General features: G+C 38.8%; 1 protein-coding gene across 3 annotated transcripts in view; it reads left to right on the top strand.

Moving 5' to 3' along the window:
* The window catches only part of NALCN (sodium leak channel, non-selective), a 224,550-nt gene extending 209,346 nt beyond the window's left edge, over positions 1–15,204 (top strand). For all 3 annotated transcript variants that reach the window (XM_063149615.1, XM_063149612.1, XM_063149614.1), the window contains 11 exons: positions 126–245; positions 1,240–1,308; positions 3,476–3,624; positions 4,320–4,413; positions 5,188–5,320; positions 5,809–5,924; positions 8,203–8,360; positions 9,012–9,162; positions 10,801–10,950; positions 11,610–11,727; positions 12,989–15,204. In XM_063149615.1, coding sequence (XP_063005685.1) covers positions 126–245; positions 1,240–1,308; positions 3,476–3,624; positions 4,320–4,413; positions 5,188–5,320; positions 5,809–5,924; positions 8,203–8,360; positions 9,012–9,162; positions 10,801–10,950; positions 11,610–11,727; positions 12,989–13,182 — 1,452 coding nt within the window. In that variant the 3' untranslated portion in view covers positions 13,183–15,204. The remainder of the gene's footprint in view (positions 1–125; positions 246–1,239; positions 1,309–3,475; positions 3,625–4,319; positions 4,414–5,187; positions 5,321–5,808; positions 5,925–8,202; positions 8,361–9,011; positions 9,163–10,800; positions 10,951–11,609; positions 11,728–12,988) is intronic.
* Positions 15,205–18,679: the final 3,475 nt, after the last annotated feature.

Raw genomic sequence — 18,679 nt, 5'->3', positions numbered from 1 at the left:
ACCTGGCCCTTGTTTAAAACTATTCATAAAATGAACCCAATCAAACATTTTGGAGAATGGAAGAGGATCTCATGGCAAGGGATAATAATTTCTTCATTGCAAGTGAGAAATCCTTTTATCCATAGGTCACAATGAAGATTATTGCCATGTCACCTTCTGGCTTCTGGCAAAGCAGGAGAAATCGGTATGATCTCTTGGTGACATCTCTTGGAGTTATATGGGTCATACTTCACTTTGCCTTATTGGTAAGATATATAAAATGCAATTCCAGTGATTAAGACTGTTTTATCTTGAGGCACCAGCAGGGGGATTGCTGCTATATATACAGAAAAATCTTTGAGGGTTTAATAAGGCTTAAATATGTCTGAAAGAAACTAAGCTTGATGCTAAGAATTATTGTCTTTTACAATCATGTAGTGCAAAACTGTCTTACTGATGCAAGTTAGAGTCTATAAATGTGGTAGGAAACAAGCTTTTAGGAGGGATGTAAGTGACAAAAGGAAGGAGACTGAAGAGAGTGAGAGCACTTCTAACAAAGGTCTTGGGAGCATGAAGGAAGAAAGAGGCAAGGTACAGAATACAGACAGGACCAGAGGACTGGAAGAAGGCATAGTTCAAAACTGCTGAACTATACAAACCCTCCCAAACCCAACAGTGATTCTGTGCCACTGGTGTTGGTAAAGGGGCAGTGTTTAATTCATGAAGACGTGAAGGAGAGAGAGGAGAAAATCAGCTCTCCCTTCATTTCACACCAATTTTTAAAATTTAACTGCACTCCTAGTTTCTTTATTTACAGGGGAAGAAGAAGGGATGGTTGATAATTGTCATCATTCACAAGCTGCCAAAGTCACAACCCTATAATATCTGCAGGATTTTCTCTTGTCTGCCCCATGTTCTGTTTGAAGAAAAACCTGTTTCACGTGATTAATCTTTTTGCCCTGACATTCACAGTTTCTCCTTGCTACTAAATAGCTTGGAAGACCTGAGGAATTTCTGTAATCCAGCAGCTTCCTGGACAAGTACACCAAGCCTGATGGACATAATTAATATAGGACTGAAGGGGTTTTGGCTTGGTCTGTGGGGAGATTGGGTGTGAGTTCTTTATATTGTTGCTAATCATTTATGATTTCTCTTATTTCATATGGGGACTGCCCTATATTACTAAAAAATCTGTTATCATGATTTGTTCAAGAGATTCCTAGGGGACCATGTTTTAAGTCTTTTGTGTTTGTGTTCCAGAATGCATACACATACATGATGGGGGCATGTGTAATTGTCTTCAGGTTTTTCTCCATTTGTGGAAAGCATGTAAGTATAAATTAGGAACTACAATTACTGCAGTGCTCATATATAGATTAAAGAACTAGATGCAGTGCATCTCTCATGCAAATTCTGTAAGGCTCTGTTTTCTAGGCAAAAAAAAAAAAATAATTCAAACACCCAGACAGCAGTCTGCAACTTTACATGCTATATTTAAAATGTCAGGATTTTAAGTAGATTGTGTAATAGTTCTATGGTTATTGGAAAAGCTGAATTTTTCAGAAAACAAAGTGCAGCTGCAATACCACAGCTTTTAAAAATGCTCTCTACAATTCTGAACATACACTGTGCTACTTTCAGCCCTTTCCGTTTCAGCTGAGGTGTGATGGGCATGCTGTTTTTTTATTTTCACTGTGAGACTATTGTATTGGTGGTTGAATGCATCATTTTATTATGATAGTGCTGTCTTTAAAAAGTTTCTTTTTCCAGCGTGCAGGTCTGTGTCTTTTGTCTCTACAATGTATGTCTTGTCACAATAAAGGATTTATATTCCATTTAAAAACAATTTTGGGCCAAGAGGTTCTTCTGAAAACACTGGGATGGTGACAAAGCAAGTCACTTCTCAAGTTTACATTTCTTTTGTGTTTGGATTTCTTCTGGTATAATTGAGAGTAGACTGGCAGAATAAGCATAAGCAGAGAACAAACACATTTATTTAACAAGTGGTGACACTGCATTCCCTTGCTATAGAACTTCTTAGACTATCCAAATATTTTCTATGAAGTCTGACATATTAAAGTAAATGTGATGAAAAAACTGCTGTACTAGGTTGCCAGGGTTAAGAACAGTAAGTCAAAGGGTTTGTTCATTAAAGATAAAAAGTTTTCCTTAAATCAAACTACACAGAACTTGTTGAGCCTTCGACGTCAAATGAAAAATCCTTGCTTCTCCTATGCAGCCAGACCAAGTGATTGCCTTCAAAGCTTTCTGATTGATTCTAAAGTTTTTTTCAAGGTTTTAACCTAGTCATTTGTACTTTCATGTTACCAGCTGTATCAGTTTCACTAATTTACCCATCCTAATGCAATGTGGTGACTAAAGGTCAGCAGGAATTTGGCATGATTATAAAGAAAAGTAACACCCTCAGTACCATTAAAGGGAATTTTTTATCATATCCAAAGTTTTTAAAAGTGTTAGGACAATCTAGGGCAATAAATTCATCAAGAGTAAAATGTAAAATATACATACATGGAAAAGTAATATCTATTATCAAGGCACACAGCCTATGAAGTTTTCAAAATTATGCTCTCATTTTGTGTTCTTTGGCCAACTTCGCAGAATCATAGACTCACAGAGTGGTTTGGTTTGGAAGGGACCCTAAAGATCATCTCATTCCAACACCCCTGCCATGGGCAGAGGCACCTGATACTTGACCCAGTTACTCAAAACCCCATTCAACCTGTCCTTGAACACTTCCAGGAATGGAGTGTCCAGAGCTTGTTTGGGCAACTTGTTCCAGTGCCTCACCACCCTCACAATGAATTTCTTCGCAATTCCAAATCTAAACCTCACCTCTTTCAGTTTAAAACCTCTTACTCTTGTTCAGTCACTATATGCTCTTGGAAAAAGTCCCTCTCCAGCTCTCTTGTCACCCCCACTTAGGTACTGGAAGGCTTCTGGAAGGTTTCCCTGGTCTTTCACAAATTCCCATGAGAAATTACTGGCTTAAAGAAGCTGTACTGATCTTAAGAAAATCTTTTTCTCTGTATGTGAAAGTATTCCTTTAGGTAGGCAGCAGCATCTGTGATCTCTGTCTAACAGTTAGGATCACTTTTAGATAAGCCCAAAGTAGCTTACTGCACCACTGTTCATGCAGTGACAATGCTGATACTTCAGGAGAATACTGATCCTGGGATATTATAGTTAAGCTTATGCTGTACCATCACTGTAATATCCTGCACTGTGTTATCCTGTATTACTTTCCCAGGAGCAACATCTTGACCTTGTAAATGAGGAAGATATGCTGATGTCTGTAACAAGTAAAAGCAAATACAGTTCAAATCACATTCATAATGTACCATTTTACTGAGCTCATCCACTAGTGAATGTGTCTAAAGGATTTGTTGTCAAAATGGCAAGCGCAAGAACTCACGTTTATGTTTTGTCTTTGCTTTCCTGAATGCTGTCATGGATTGCTTTTTCTCTGTCTTTCCAGGTAACACTGAAAATGCTTCTCCTGACTGTGGTTGTCAGCATGTACAAGAGTTTCTTCATCATAGTGGGCATGTTCTTACTGCTTCTTTGTTATGCTTTTGCTGGAGTGGTGTTATTTGGTACAGTGAAATACGGAGAGAACATTAACAGGTACAGTATGGAATTCCCACCTCACAGGGATGTTCTTTAAACAGCCTGAAGAAATCACATCTGCTAGAGAAGTTTATCTGTGGTAAAAAAACAGAACTGCAGATCTGGCTGAAGAGCTCTAAACAGAGTTTCTGATAGGAGACACTGAGCCATCTTTCCAGTCTTTGTGCGTTGGACAAATGACACCTGCTCCAACCCAGAGCAGACTGAGAGCTGCTCTTCGTTATGCCAGCTGAAGTATGGTGCAAGCAGTACTTGTACTAGCCCACAAGAGGCTGAAACACAGTGTGCCTACTGCATCCTACTGGCATCACCCAGGAACAGGATCCATATAGCTGATACAGAAGGGAGGCAGTTCTTTGAATGGCCATTAGCTGGAGATTTCCTAGTCATCATCAGGCTTACAGAAGAAAATGGAGACAGGAAATGGGACCTGGCCTTGAGTTTTCTTTAGTTCTCTGATAAAATGAGCTAAAATACTCAGACCTCTTCTAAGCTAGAGTTCAGTTATTGTATCTTAAGTCATTAAATAAATAATTCAATGGGCTCATTCAAATAATACTGTAATTATTTTTAGTTTAAAATAGAAGAACAGTAGAAAATGGAATTTTTTTTTTTTCTTGCCAACATTTTAATTCTGGGAAGTGAAATGATCTCTCACTCTCAATCTTTCTCTCTCTCTCTTTTTAAAACAGACATGCAAATTTTTCATCAGCTGGCAAGGCTATTACTGTACTCTTCAGGATAGTTACTGGAGAAGACTGGAACAAAATTATGCATGACTGCATGGTAATTACAATACTGCCAGAGATAAGTAGACAAGAAATGAAAGATACCACTCTATCTCAAACTGTTTTCAGTATCATAACTTTGTACAAGGAATGCTGGGCTTGCCTTTATCTCTTCAAGAAAATAATGTTCACTAAACTTCAGAATATGATGCATAAATTGCAGTTCCAGTCTCATACTCACAGAGTAATATTTCATAGAGCTGGGCCATTAGATGATTTAAAACCAAAAATAAGCAGATGGTTTCAAAATCAGAAATGCAGTAAGTCACTTTTTCACTATTATCTCTGCTTTGACTGGGGCAAGGTGTCTTTTCTGATTTACCTTGTCTTTGATTCCTGCACATTGGCTTATTCCATGTGAATGATAGTCTGGATGACCTCAGAATTCCTCCTTGAATCATTATATTTTGCCCAAGTAAATGTTTGTCTGTGTTTTCCATTGCAAGGAAGATCATATGCCTCTCCTTTTTAAAATTAATGAGCTGGGAAGAAACATTTTGAAAATCACTGTGCTTCAAAGCACCAGTTTGTTCCTGTATAATGGCATAATGCACAATGTGCCCTTTATATGGTGGTAAGATCTATGCCCCAGCCTTTTTTGTCATAACTCTCTCTCTTTCCTGGTTTCTGTCTACTAATGGAAGAGAAACAACCTGCCCACAGTAATGCTCACAGTATTATTCCCTAAGTGGGAAGCCTTAAAAAATAATAGTCTTAAATATTAGATTGATTATTATAATTTTTGTTTACTTTGTTTTCTTCTGTTTTGAAGGTTCAGCCTCCATTTTGTACACCAGATAACAGCACCTACTGGAAAACAGACTGTGGAAATTACGCTGGTGCTCTCATGTATTTCTGTTCTTTCTATGTCATCATTGCATACATTATGCTAAATTTGCTTGTTGGTAAGTGAAAATAGACATTAATACCAACAAGGTACATCTTGGCATGTAGTATGTTAGATGTGAGGCTGTTGTGGTGTACCTTCAGCGTTACCTTGCATGCATATAATGATTTTGATACTTCTTTGGCTAAATCTCAGGAAGTTTGGGAAGGAAATCTTTTGGAACAAAGAGATATTTTCTATTTGTAGAGTAGAGTTGCCCTACAGAACACTGTTTTCTCAGCTCTTATTTCTTCAGTTAACCTTTGTTCAAACATCATTGGAATTCACTTAATTGATCTTAGATGTTAGATTAGGCATCTCACCAGCATTTAAGATACAGTTTTTAAAAAGCATTGTGAATATTGGTGTGGAAAAACAGTATATTATGCTTTCAAAATCTTTGTCTTAGCATACAGCCATTTGTTAATATGGAGTTTGCACAACAGAACTAGATGTTACAATGTAACTACAGGATTTCTTTAAGGTGTATATTCTTGTGGTTTTCAGCTATCATTGTGGAGAATTTCTCATTGTTTTACTCAACTGAAGAAGATCAGCTTTTAAGTTATAATGACCTAAGGCATTTTCAAATTATATGGAACATGGTTGATGACAAAAGAGAGGTAAGAAATAATAATTTCTTGATAATATAGGAAGAGATACAGTAACTTCCAGTTTTTCTTGAAAAGGAAAATGAGGGAGGAAAAGTGTGACAAAATTCTCTTGAGCAGTTACTGTTCAAATTTGAGATGTGAGCATGATCTAATGTTGTTCGTGGCCCTTCAGATATTAACTTGTATTCTGTGAAGTGCTTATAATTGCAGTTTTACAAACAAACATACCTATTTATAGGATCAATATAATAGCATCTTTCCTCCTAGCTCCCTGAGAGTTGTTCCCTTGGAAGTCTACAGATTCATATCCATTTTTTGTGCCTGATTTTCAGAAGATCTTTGCTGAGATTTCAGCACTGCAAAATTCTTATGGGGAGGCTAATCAAGTATGGGCTGGGTGAGATGAAGGGGACTGAAAACTGTCTGCATAGGCAAGCTCAGAGGGTGAGGGTGGGCAGGACAAGTTCTAGTTGGATACCAGGAACTCCTTGTATGCCCCAGGGGTCAATATTGGCTCCAGTCCTGTTCAACATCCTCATTTATGACACAGACAGAGTGGCAGAGAGCACCCACAGCACATTTTCTGATGGCACCAAGCTGGGCAGAGTGGCTGATTTGGCACAGAGTCGTGCTGCCATCCAGAGGGACCCTCACAGGCTGGAGAAGTGGGCTCAGACGCCTCATGAAGTTCAATTAGGAAAACTGCCATGTCTTGCACCTGGAGAAGAATAAACCAAGGCACTGTACCTGCTTAGGCCACGCAGCTGGAAAGCAGCTTGGCAGTAAAAGACCTGGGGGCCCCAGTGGACACCAAGCTGAACATGAGCCATCGTTTCCCTTGCAGAAAAGAGGGCCAATGGTATCCTGGGCAGCATTAGACAAAGTATTGCCATCAGACCAAGGCAGAGAGGGTCCTTTTGCTCTGCTCAGCACTGGTGAGGCCACAGCTGGAATCCTGGTTTGGTTCTGGGCTCTCCTGTACACAGAGACATGGACATACTGGAGAGAGTCCAACAAAGGGACACAAAGATGATGAAGAGACTGGAGCAGTCTCCTGAGAGGAAAGGCTGAGAAAATTGGCACTGTTCAGCCTGGAGAAGGTTTAGGGTAATCCCATCAATGTGTATAAACACCTGCAGGGAGGGTGCAAAGAGGACAGAGCCAGGCTCAGCTCAGGGATGCTCAGTGACAGGGCTGGAGGCAACGGGCACAACCTGAAACACAAGAGCTGCCTCTCAACGTCAGGGAACTGTTTGTCACTGTGATGATGACTGCGTACTGGCCTAGGTTTTCCTAGGGTGTTTGTGGAGTCTCCATCCTTGGAGATATTCAAAGCCATCTGGACCTGATCCTGACTTTAGGAGACCCTGATTAAGCAGAGAGGTGAGACAAGGTGAGGTCCAGAGTTTCCTTCCAACCTCAACCATTCTGTGATTCTGAAATGAGAATAACATCTGGGAGACTGAGCTGCTCAGATGCCCACACAAATTAAATCATAATCTGAATGATTCATGACATCACTGATATTTGAGTGTGAACAACATTATTGTGAAAGTAGTTGGTTGTCTGTAGTTGGCTCATGGCTGTGCTGGAGAGGGAAGCTGCAGCCTGTACTCATGAGGGTAAGAAAGTTCTGAATCCATGGTACCCAGCACTGACAGAATCTCTGATGTGGAGAACCTTACAGCAAAAATCGTTCTGACGAGGCTCATTTAACAGAACAAAAGATATTTGAAGATTGTGAATACCTCAGTTTTAGAGGGAAGTACACCCAGTTTTAATTTTGTAGCAACAGATAGAAGTTGTCACCAAAAGTGCAGGATGTGCTGCCTCTTAGAGCAGATAACCTTTAAAAAGCCAGTAAACTCTCAACATTCTCTTGCTCATTTAGAGATGCACAGAGAAGGGCACAGGTTTACAATAAATTATAGACATGCCTATGAGTGTTTAAACTATGGTCTAACTTCCATTTTACAGAGGCAGCTCTTTGGGAATATGATTCTAATTACAGATGAATGCAAATGGGGAAACTAAATCCCCAAGCAATTTTGAAAAATTCTGGCAAAATGAACGGCATAGATTCTCATTGTATATGAGTCAAATAATCACAAAGACTTCTGTGAATTTGCTGAAGAACTGGCTGAGTGTGCACATTCTTCAGCAATGAGTTCACAGTGACTTAAATATGCTAGGAGAAATAGTTTTTCTCTCGGTGATCAAGTTGAATGTCTGAGTTGGTTGTGAGATCACAGTAATAATTTACCATCAATTGTGTAATTTAACACAGGGTGTAATCCCTACCTTCCGAGTGAAATTCCTGCTGAGGCTTCTGCGAGGCAGGCTGGAGGTGGATCTCGACAAGGACAAGCTGCTGTTCAAGCACATGTGCTATGAAATGGAGCGGCTCCACAATGGCGGCGATGTCACTTTTCACGACGTGCTCAGGTACACTGAGATTTTCTCCACATTTTTAGAACAGGTATAACAGCCTGTGTTTCTTTCCAGGCTATCAGGTAGCACTTAGGCTCAGGAGAAGGCAAGACTGGTAGCGAGAGGCACTGTAATTTTAAATGTTTTACAAAAATTAGATTTCCTTTTTTTTTCCCTACAAAAATATTAGTGATGGAAAACACACGTCCTAGGGAATCAGATCTAAGTAATTTTAACATTTTCATTGCAGGAGGTTTGTCACAAACTACAGTGACATACTCCTCTTGTATCCCAACTAGTGAAATGTACCTTCAAGTGAAGCAACATGACAGTGAGCCTGACTAGAAATAAAATAGATATGGGAACATTATCCAAGCGTAAACACTTAGGGAGGGAAAAAACCCAAACCATCACAAATGCCCTAATTGCTTACAGTTCAGCAGTTCACCTACTGGAGAGCTGGATGTTAGCAATAAGGTCTTTGTTTTGAGCACAGTAAGTCTCTTCTAGAATCATCTCAGCAATTTTTTTTTAGCTTCAAATGTGAATTTACTGTGCACACCTGAATTATGTATTTTTGCACCAAGGTCTTAAGTATGAGATTTAATTCTCTGAAAAATCCAAAGACATCAGAATTTAAATATAAATTAATTGTTTTTCTTCCAGCATGCTTTCATATAGGTCCGTTGATATCAGAAAAAGTCTTCAACTGGAAGAGCTGCTTGCCAGGGAGCAACTGGAATATACCATAGAAGAGGAGGTGGCCAAACAGACCATACGAATGTGGCTGAAAAAGTGCTTAAAGCGAATCAGAGCAGTAAGTCAAGCTAAAGCAGTATCTAAATGGTTGCATCAATTGAACTGCTCAACAATGCTGGAATCTGTGTCCCTATGCTTCATTTAATTTGGAGTCACGATAATACTTATTTGAAGTATGTAGCAGTTGCTAACTGAGCAAAAAAAAGTTTGTTACAGCTCTACAAAAATAGAGCTGTTTGTTGCGGCTCTACAGTGCTACAAAAATAAGCCTCTTTTGAAGGCAAAAACTATATTCCTTTCCAGACTTTATCTGTCTTTTCAATACAGGAAGATGCATATGCAGAGACCAAAGTCAAAGAAATTAAGAAAAAAAATTTAGATGGAATTTTATAGGCCTAATCCTTCCTCACATAATGTAATTGTATAATTTCCTTGCCTCTGCTGGCAGATGAGAAACCTGTAGATGACTATCCAGATGGAGCCTGTATTAAGATAAATCATTTGAGTGAGCCATTACAGTTACTGTGTGTGCACATGAGCAGTGTCTACATGGAAAGCAGGTGTATGGACCAAGTCACAACGTGGTTGCATTGATGACTGATTTTTCAGCTAGTATGAGTCTGACTCCAGGTTTTGACATATATATTTTTTTGTTTTTATAAAAAATTACTTCTTGTGATAGAAGATTTTCCATAGTGATTTGTCATCATGGCATCTGTCTTCTGTTTGTAAATTTATACAAATACTTAGCTGGATATTTTGAATATGATGTACATTCCAGCTGAAACATCAGGGTTCAATGATACATAGTTTCATTTTGATTTCATCTCTGTGATAATAATGGCAGTAAATTTAATCTCAGCTCTCAGTTCTGGGTTTGTTCAACTCTGTTGTTCATTTCATTATGATACCAAACTACACTATGATAAAGTAAATATGCTATTCATTTCACTCTAATAATATGGTTCAGATCATTTCACATTCTATGAACCTTTTATAAACTGAATGTAATTATGGAAGTTAAGATATATTTTGAAATTCTCTTGTTATTCTCTAAGTCTCCCTAGAGGGATCATGTGAAAATTACCCAGGAAAGTGAAACCCTTCCTAAGTGCTGTTTATTTTAATTTAAAAGAAAATTAGATTGTAAAATTGTAATGGTAGTAGGTTTGTTTTTCTATTTGTACTGTAAATCTATACTTAGTCCCAAGGTTTTCACTACTATTTTATTCAGTTTTATTGACAGCTCTCTCCAAAGCCTATGAAAGAAATCAGAATTTTTTCATTACATTCATGTAGTTCCCTATGAATCTATGTAATTCCCTGTGAATCTCTATCAATTTCCTCATTTCTTTTTCTTTGCAAGAAATTTTAAATGATAAATTCAAAACTTTGTATGTGGTTAAACTCTTTGTATGTGTTTAAAGGTTTAAATCAAGGATTGAGCAATGTGCCTTCCACTTAATGTAGTTCATAAATTTCATCCTCTATTCCCTAAAGGTTAGAAATATGTTAGAATTCACTTTATTTAAATAGCAACATCTAATACATGGATCTTTATTGATGCACCTGGAATTTGCAGCTGGTGCTCACTGTTCAGTTAAATATTTGGAATACTGTTTTTTTAAAAAATCAAACACTTTGGTGTGACAGAGCAATGAGAACATTTTCTTCATCACATACTGTACCTTGACAGAAACAGCAGCAGTCGTGCAGCATTATCCACAGCCTACGAGAGAGCCAACAGCAGGAGCTGAGCCGGTTTCTGAATCCTCCCAGCATTGAGACAACACAGCCAAGTGAAGATATGAATGCTCTTAATCAAGATAACAGTGCACAGCCAGAGGTATGTTATCCAGAAAACTATCAACCACTCATAATAAATTCAGAAAACTTCCATATTTCTTATTTGTTCTTTTTTAAACATCCTTTTAACTGAAGAAAATATTAAAAAATAATACTTTGTTTTGTTTCAGTCTTTGCCATCAGATGCTCTAAGGCAAGATGTTCTAAGGCAGAAATTCCCAAACATATTTAGCTGTCTAGCTATCATAAAGGGCAATGTCAGCTGTACAACTCTGTCAGCCCCAGCTTTCAGCTCTTGCATGAGCTGTGTGCAGGCTTAGAGACGTGAAGCTTTCCAGTTCAGGCATTCTGAAGTAGTGTTTACACTGAGAGGGAGAACACTGGGCATGCTGGGACCTCTGAGCAGAATAGGAAATATAGAAGGTACAACATAAGGGCTTTCCACAATGGTTGTAGTAGGCTGAGAATAATTTCATACCCTTCAACAGGACAAACGCCTTTGGGAGCCCACATGACCTTTCTGCTTTTGTGTGTTAGTAATAGTTTTCTGAGGTATTAAAGAGCAGAAAGCATGCTGCCCTAACCAATGGCAATATGTTTTGTTTGTATTCATTGATAAAGCTTGAAACAGAATAGAAAGGTATCCCTTCTAGGGTTACCTAGGGGAGCTATAACTGAGATTCCTTTTTCTCTGTCCAGACAAGTAGCCAGCAGCAGCTCCTCAGCCCGACACTTTCTGACAGAGGTGGCTATAGACAAGATGCTGGAGATGCTGGGAAACCTCAGCGGAAATTTGGACAGTGGCGCTTGCCATCAGGTAAGTGAAAAAGGTTTATCAGTAAAGTCCCCACATGCAAAATTGCTGGTGTGCAATAACAAGGCCAAGAAAGGCTTCATGATTCACAATTCTCCCTCCTGGCTGCTGCTTGCACCCACATCAGGGCTTTCCTGTCCTCATGCCTGTTGGAATAAAGTAGTTTCTTCCTTTCTTCACAATTCAGAAAGTTTGGAGGATGGGCTCAAGCATTGCCCTGTGAAGTGGTTACATTTTTTACTTTTTCATCATTGGCTCAGGACCTTTTACATCAGTCAGTCCTATTCTGAATCAGAGTGCTGCCCTCAAAGGCTGCCACTGTTCAGACCTCGATCATATCTAAGTGGAAGCAGGAGGGACAGTAATGCTGTTCTGTGGACTACCATTGACCCTATTTTTGTTGCCAGTGTACTTGTCCAAGAAACAGGATAGTTTAATAGAAAGCTTTCAATCCATGACTTCATTTAAATATCACTGAGCAGCAAAGATCAACATTTTGTTGGAAAAGAGAGAAAGAGTGAGAGGAAACATGCTAAGGAGGAGTCATACTCCTGTAGTCAACTGCACAGGTTTTACAAGTGAGAAATCTTAAAAAAATGAATAGCTAAGGATTTCCTTTCTTAGCACTGTTCTGGTCTGTGTCAGTTTTGAACATTCCTCAGTGGATAGTCCTAAAAAAGAGGGTCATTTCCATGCCCAATATTATAAGTAGTCAGCCTCCAGTCCAGCAAAGACAGGTATTTAAGATCATGAATAGCACAATTAAGATCAGTTGTGGGGCTTATATACTTAGACATGTGCCATACCAGCAACCTGTACCTGTTTCAACCCCTAGGCCAGTGTAAAGTATCACTTTCTAGATGTAGCTGCCAATCCTAAAAGCACCTCCCCACTCTCCCTTCTTCACATTTACTATTTTCACTGTTTTGCCAGCAGCTTAGCTCATGTAAGTTCTGCCTAAATCATTTAGGTTGCAATTAGCTGGATAAGAAGAGATCTTTTGCATCAGTTATGCCAGCAGAAGGAAATGAGTCACTGCTCAGTTAAACTGCTCTGCCAGCAGATTAGTGGGAGCAGTGTGAACATCTGGAGCTGGGAAAACAAACAAACAAACAAATTAGAACAAAGCCCTACCCTCTCTGAACTAAATCAGTTTAAAGGTTCCTTAGTCTAGCTAGATATCTATACCTGAATTCTAAGCAAAAATGTTCAAGAAGCAGATCTCTAATACAGAACTTTCTGAACTTTCTGTTTAATTTCCTAGCCCCCAAGCCAATAAGCCATTCAGTATCTTCAGTCAACCTCCGTTTTGGTGGACGTTCAACTATGAAATCTGTTGCATGCAAAATGAATCCTATGTCTGATGCTGCTTCCTGTGGATCAGAAGTCAAGAAATGGTGGACAAGACAATTAACTGTGGAGAGTGATGAGAGTGGAGAGGACCTTCTTGATATCTGAGAAGCATTTAAGTAATTTCAGTCACAGTCTAATTTTCTGTGCTGAATTAAAGATGCTGTGATGTATGATTTCTTTAAAATCAATGTCATAAATTTTCTCTTACGCTTATCCTCCTGCCATATGAAGTGTAGCCCACACTTCTGTGTTAGAATTGACTTCTGTAGGTACTAACTGTAGTCTAAGAAACTTGTATACTATAGCAGTACTAACAAAGCCAGAAAGACTATAATGCCTTTAGCAGACAGAGCATTGAAAGGTGTCATGTGTTCTGTAAAATCATAGTGAAAATTTGATATACACACCTCTGCGCTTTCCTTCAACCTTTACCATACTTTAAAGTGGCACACTTTACAATACAGGGGTAATGTATTTCTTCTCGCTTTGTTTTCCTTACTTAGTAACATTTCTTTAGAAAAATTTTATTATTCACAAATGACCTGAAGAGGTCAGCACTGACTTCATGTTCAAGGGAAGTATTTTTACTAAGTACAGATACTGAATTACAATTCTAAGCTTTCACTGGACCTTTTTTTAAAATATGCAAGATACAGGATTACTTATTTTAAAAATAGAAGGTGAAGAATTGGCTTTTGAAATGTAAATATCTTTGAGGTTTGGTTAATTATGCAAAGAGCTTGATTTTCATAGAGAAAATGGGGTGGGGGGAAGGAAAAAAATACATTAAAAACTGTGCATTTAGGCATCCAGCAGAAGATTTTCACATGTAAAACATGGGTTTATGCTTCATTTTCAGCATATACTGGCTACATATATGTGTGGTGTCATTATTCTTCTTTTAATTGGGTCCCATTTTTCTTGTGTACTCCTAAGGATTTCTTCTTGTCTGTGATAAAAATTAGCATGTTGGCGATTCTAATTACAAAGTAATATTGTATGTCTTTAAAAATACATTCAGTTTTGACTGCATAGGTAGAATTTTACTTACCCATGTTACTGCTCATGCTGCAGGCCTGCAAAGGTGAGGCATGGCACTGTGCTGTGGCTGAGTACCTTTGTCCCTTTCATCCCAGCACATCATGTTTGGCATGGTGGCCTTCAGTTGTTTCACAAGGCACCAGTAGCGCTACATTATTGGCAGTGAAAAGCAGCTCTCCTTTCATAGAAGCTTTTCCAGTGAAAGGCCAATGCTGTACAGATATGGAGGCAGAGAAGGAGAGCCGCAAAACACAACCATGTTCGCTAGTTCCCAAATCTAAGGCTGTCAAAAAATGTGGGGTAAAATTGTGCCCTTCCCTTAGGGAAGAACTAAGAGGTTGCAGATTTTGTTGCTTGGCCCCTGACTAGGTTTTTAGCAGAGCTGGGACCTTTCTGTTACCATTGTTTCCTATGGAAATGATAGTTTGCTCTAACATGGCCTGATGTGAGATCTTGTAAGAGGCTCACAGTTTATCTACATCACCACTTCAAAAATATATCCTTTCAAAAACAGACAAAAGCCAGTATTTTGAAATTTTTTTCTGGCCAAGATATTAATCTAAAATGGTCAGAATATAACAGTGAAAACACACAGATGCCTTCACCAAAAATGCAAAATTAGTTTTGACTACAAAATACAGCTTTCTTGGCATCTGTCAGTGTTTTTTCCCATTGTATGGTTGAACATTGTTTGAATTTTTTTTCTAGAATAATGGTATTGAACTTATCTGTATTTTGTGAGGGGTTTATGTGTTTTGAGGTATATTTAAGTTTAAATCTAGTCAACTGTAACTCTGTGGTAAAAGAATATGTGCATTCTCTTGTTTAATAGATCATGAACCATCAACAAAACTTCATATGCAAATCCATTACTTTGTTCTGTTTTGTGCTTGTTTAAGTTGAGTTTTTGTATATATAACAGGAAGACCAATATTGGATTTATAAAAGAGAGTATCTCTGACAGTTCAATAATACATTGAACTGCAGATCATTCTTGCTGCAAGCCTTCTTTTTAAAAAATCTGGCAAACATTTTTTCCTTGCCTTACAGTACACTGTCAATAAAAGTGAGTTGCTTTAAGCAATATTCCTCCCTCTGGTTTTTGTTGTAACTGCATTGGCTGTATGTGGCTCATCCATGATAATGCTGCATAGTAACAATCTCTGTGGTTTGTACAGGATTATGTAGAGGTGCTTTCAAACTCTTGCAATTGAGGGGCTTTGGTTTTTTCACTCCAGCAACTGACCTCATCAGTACTACCACAAGGGGTCTCAGTCAAAAGATAGCACTAAATAGGGCTGTTCGTTATGTATTTTTATTTAACCCACTTTTTCTTCTCTTCAGAGCCTGGATATGTGTGTGTATGCGTGTGTGAGGGTGCATGCACCATTTTACTTTTGCAAACAGAGGAAGTGGAATGAAGTTATGAAGGTATTAAAATAATATATACACAGTCACACAAGCAACCAGTTAAAGGTAAAAACCTCCCTTGCACAGCAATGCCAACATAACTAAAGAGGGTCATACTCTGCAGCAGAGAAACCAATGCACATTTGTACATGAAGGTGAAAAGCAGAGAAGAGAGCTGAAGAATGACTGGAGTTCAAAGAGATTGCACCAACAATAGAGAGACACAAAAAGGAAACAGTGTGTCAGGAAGTCAGAGAGTCCAGACAGCCTTAGAGAAAAGCCTTAGGAATAGATCCTAAGCAAAGGTAAACAAAAAATTGCTCAGGGAATATTACTACCTGCAGTCACCCTATACAAATGAAAAAGGATGTTGTTTAGACTTCTTTTCATCCAATAAGAAAGATCTGTTTCATAGGAAGCAAGTTATAAAAGTGTTCATGGCTTTGCTGGACAAAAAGAGTAGTGCATATTGTCAGTGCTCAAATAAAAACCTGCTTGTGGGAAGTCTGAGAACACGCAGCAAAGATGTATGTCAATATCATTCCAAAGTCAGGTCAGATTTCAGACAATCACTTTTTTAATGAAGGAACTAATAACCTGAAACCATCTGCTTTTGGAAGACATCCAACTGAATTAAGAACTGAAAACATAAAGTATGCATTTACAACCTGAAAATACCATCTTTGTTTTAACTAATGTGGAGCAATCAGGCTTAAACATCTTCAAAATAACATTACATTCAGAATTGTCTGCATTCAGAGACCAGTATCACAGCTTCTGAGAAGCTAAAGAAGATTAAATGCCAAGAGCAAGTGAATAAATTTGTGAGAATAATCTATTTTGTTCTCTTCTTTTATTCACAACATGCCCATGCAGATTAGAGTCCCATGAATAACTGAAGTAGAAGAGTTTGCACTGTTGTAAGAGTGCATTTGGAGGACCAGCAAGCAACTTCCCATCCAAAGTGCCCATTCCTTCTGCAATACTTCCACATCTGAAAACAAACACTGGCCTGAGTTGTCAATCAAAATTTCCAATAGGATTATCTCAGTCTCCCTGAATCTGGCTTTCAGAGGCTGAATTCATTCCTGCTATTGAAGGCAATTTAGTCACACCACAGATGAGCTTGCCACAATGCATAGGCTGGTGCTGGGAAGTTGGCTGCCCTGGTTTGTTCAATTGCTCTGAAACACAAAGGCAGCCTCACTAGAATTCAATTAACCTTCCTCTTCATCCCAAGGGCGCTGGTGTCAGACCCCATTAGCAGCTGTTGCCCATTGTTCTCAATGAAGACCCTCTAAGCATGAAGTTATTAACCCATCAGTGAGCTAAGTGTATGGGCAGTGGCACTTTATCCCCCTTCCACAGGTTCCTGTCTCAGACGCTTATTCCAGTACCCTTACTGGTTTCATACTTTTACCTGACTTGCATATCTGCCCTTGGGAATTTGGGTGAATTACCTGAGCACCTACAAAAGTGTGTTTCATACATAGGTGTCCTACTGGAAACACAAGAAATGTCTTTAGTACTTGTAGAGAAGGGAGAAGAAACCCCCAAACATTATCCATCAACCTGAGGAGCTGTTGGCATCAGCCTTTTCTTCTTTCTGAATTCGGGCATCAACCAAAAGTGGCACAAGCCTCCAGTGTCTCAGTGGGAGTTACTTTATTTTGCTGAGGTTGGAAACCAACTGATTTATACCAGCAGATATCAGTGTGTCTTACAGATGGGCAGTCAGATTCTGACTGGGTCCTCCACATGTTGGAAGTCGCTCCAGTGGGATTGCTGTTGGTAAGTACATCTTCCCCCAAAGGTGGAAGAGAGTTGGTTGGTGAGTTCGTTGGCAGAGAAGCTGGGTGCTACATCCTCTCTTATGCCTCGTTTTCTGGTTTTGTTTTATGTTTTGCTGTCCAATTTCATGTAGGGTGAACAGTGTCTATGCATATTCTCCATTCTCAGCATGTCCTCCCAAGAAATGAGGAATTCAACAGTTATGATTTCACTGTAATGTATACAATGCCAGTTTATAAGAGTAGTAAGTATTTCTTTTTTCTGTCAGCACCTATTCTATAGAACTACATGTTCTACAGATCAAGTCATTTCTCCTCTCAGATTTTCTAAATACATACTGCCTGGGGAATCAGATCACTGCACATTTAAAAAGAGGGAGAAATAAAAGAGAAAAAAAAAGAAAGAAAAAAGAAAAAGAAAAAAAAGAAAAGGAAAAAGGGAAGGAAAAAAGAAAAGACAAAGTAGTTACCTGAGCATTGGGCTTTAGGTGGGGGCGGGGCAGGGGTTCCCTTTTTTATTTTAGCCGTTATTTAAAAATAAATAAATCTCTGCTTCTATGTAAAGATAAGCTTCTTGGTTGTTCTGACCAACAAGAAAGAAAACAAAGTTTTCCTGTTTTTCTTAATGTCTCTGTTTTTCAAATGCACCTGCTTTGAAATGAAGAATTTTCACTTTTTGTATCTACTTTTAGTTTTTAAATCTCATTGAAACCTATTTCCTCTATTTGACTAAAAATTATTAATACTTTTGTTATGAAAAACTAATATTCCCCATACATTTTTATCATGCATAAAAAGTCACCCAATTTCTTTTTTTAAGTTGCCCAGGAAAAGGTTCATCTGGCTGAAAAACTGGTCATGACCCAGGAATGTGAGCTTCCATCCCAGACAGCAAACCATATCCTGGGCTGCACCAAATGCAGTGTGACCAGCAGGCAGAGGGAGGGGATTCTCCCTTTCCTCTCTGCTCTGTTGAGATCCCACCTGGAGTGCTGTGTCCAGCTCTGAGGTTCCTGACGCAAACAAGATCTCTTAGATATTCCTGACACAAACATGGATCTCTTAGAGCAGATCCAGAGAAGGCCACAAAGATGATCAGAGGGCTGGAGCACTTCTCCTATGAAGACAGCTGGGGCTGTTCAGCCTGAGGAAGAGAAGGCTCAGGGGAGACTTTATAGCATCTTCCAGTACCTAAAGGAGGATGGTAAGTAAGGCAGAGAGACATTTTATCAAGGCCTGTAGTGACAAGACAAGGGTTAAATGGCCTTAAACTGAAAGTGGGTAGATTTAAATTGGATATTAGCAAGAAGTTATTGACTTTGAGGGTGGTGAGGAACTGGAACAGGTTGCCCCAAAAAGTT

Source organism: Melospiza melodia, chromosome 2, assembly GCF_035770615.1.
Source record: "Melospiza melodia melodia isolate bMelMel2 chromosome 2, bMelMel2.pri, whole genome shotgun sequence".
Taxonomy (NCBI): domain Eukaryota; kingdom Metazoa; phylum Chordata; class Aves; order Passeriformes; family Passerellidae; genus Melospiza; species Melospiza melodia.
Note: the sequence above shows the minus strand (reverse complement) of the source record. Positions and strands in the feature narration are given on the sequence as shown.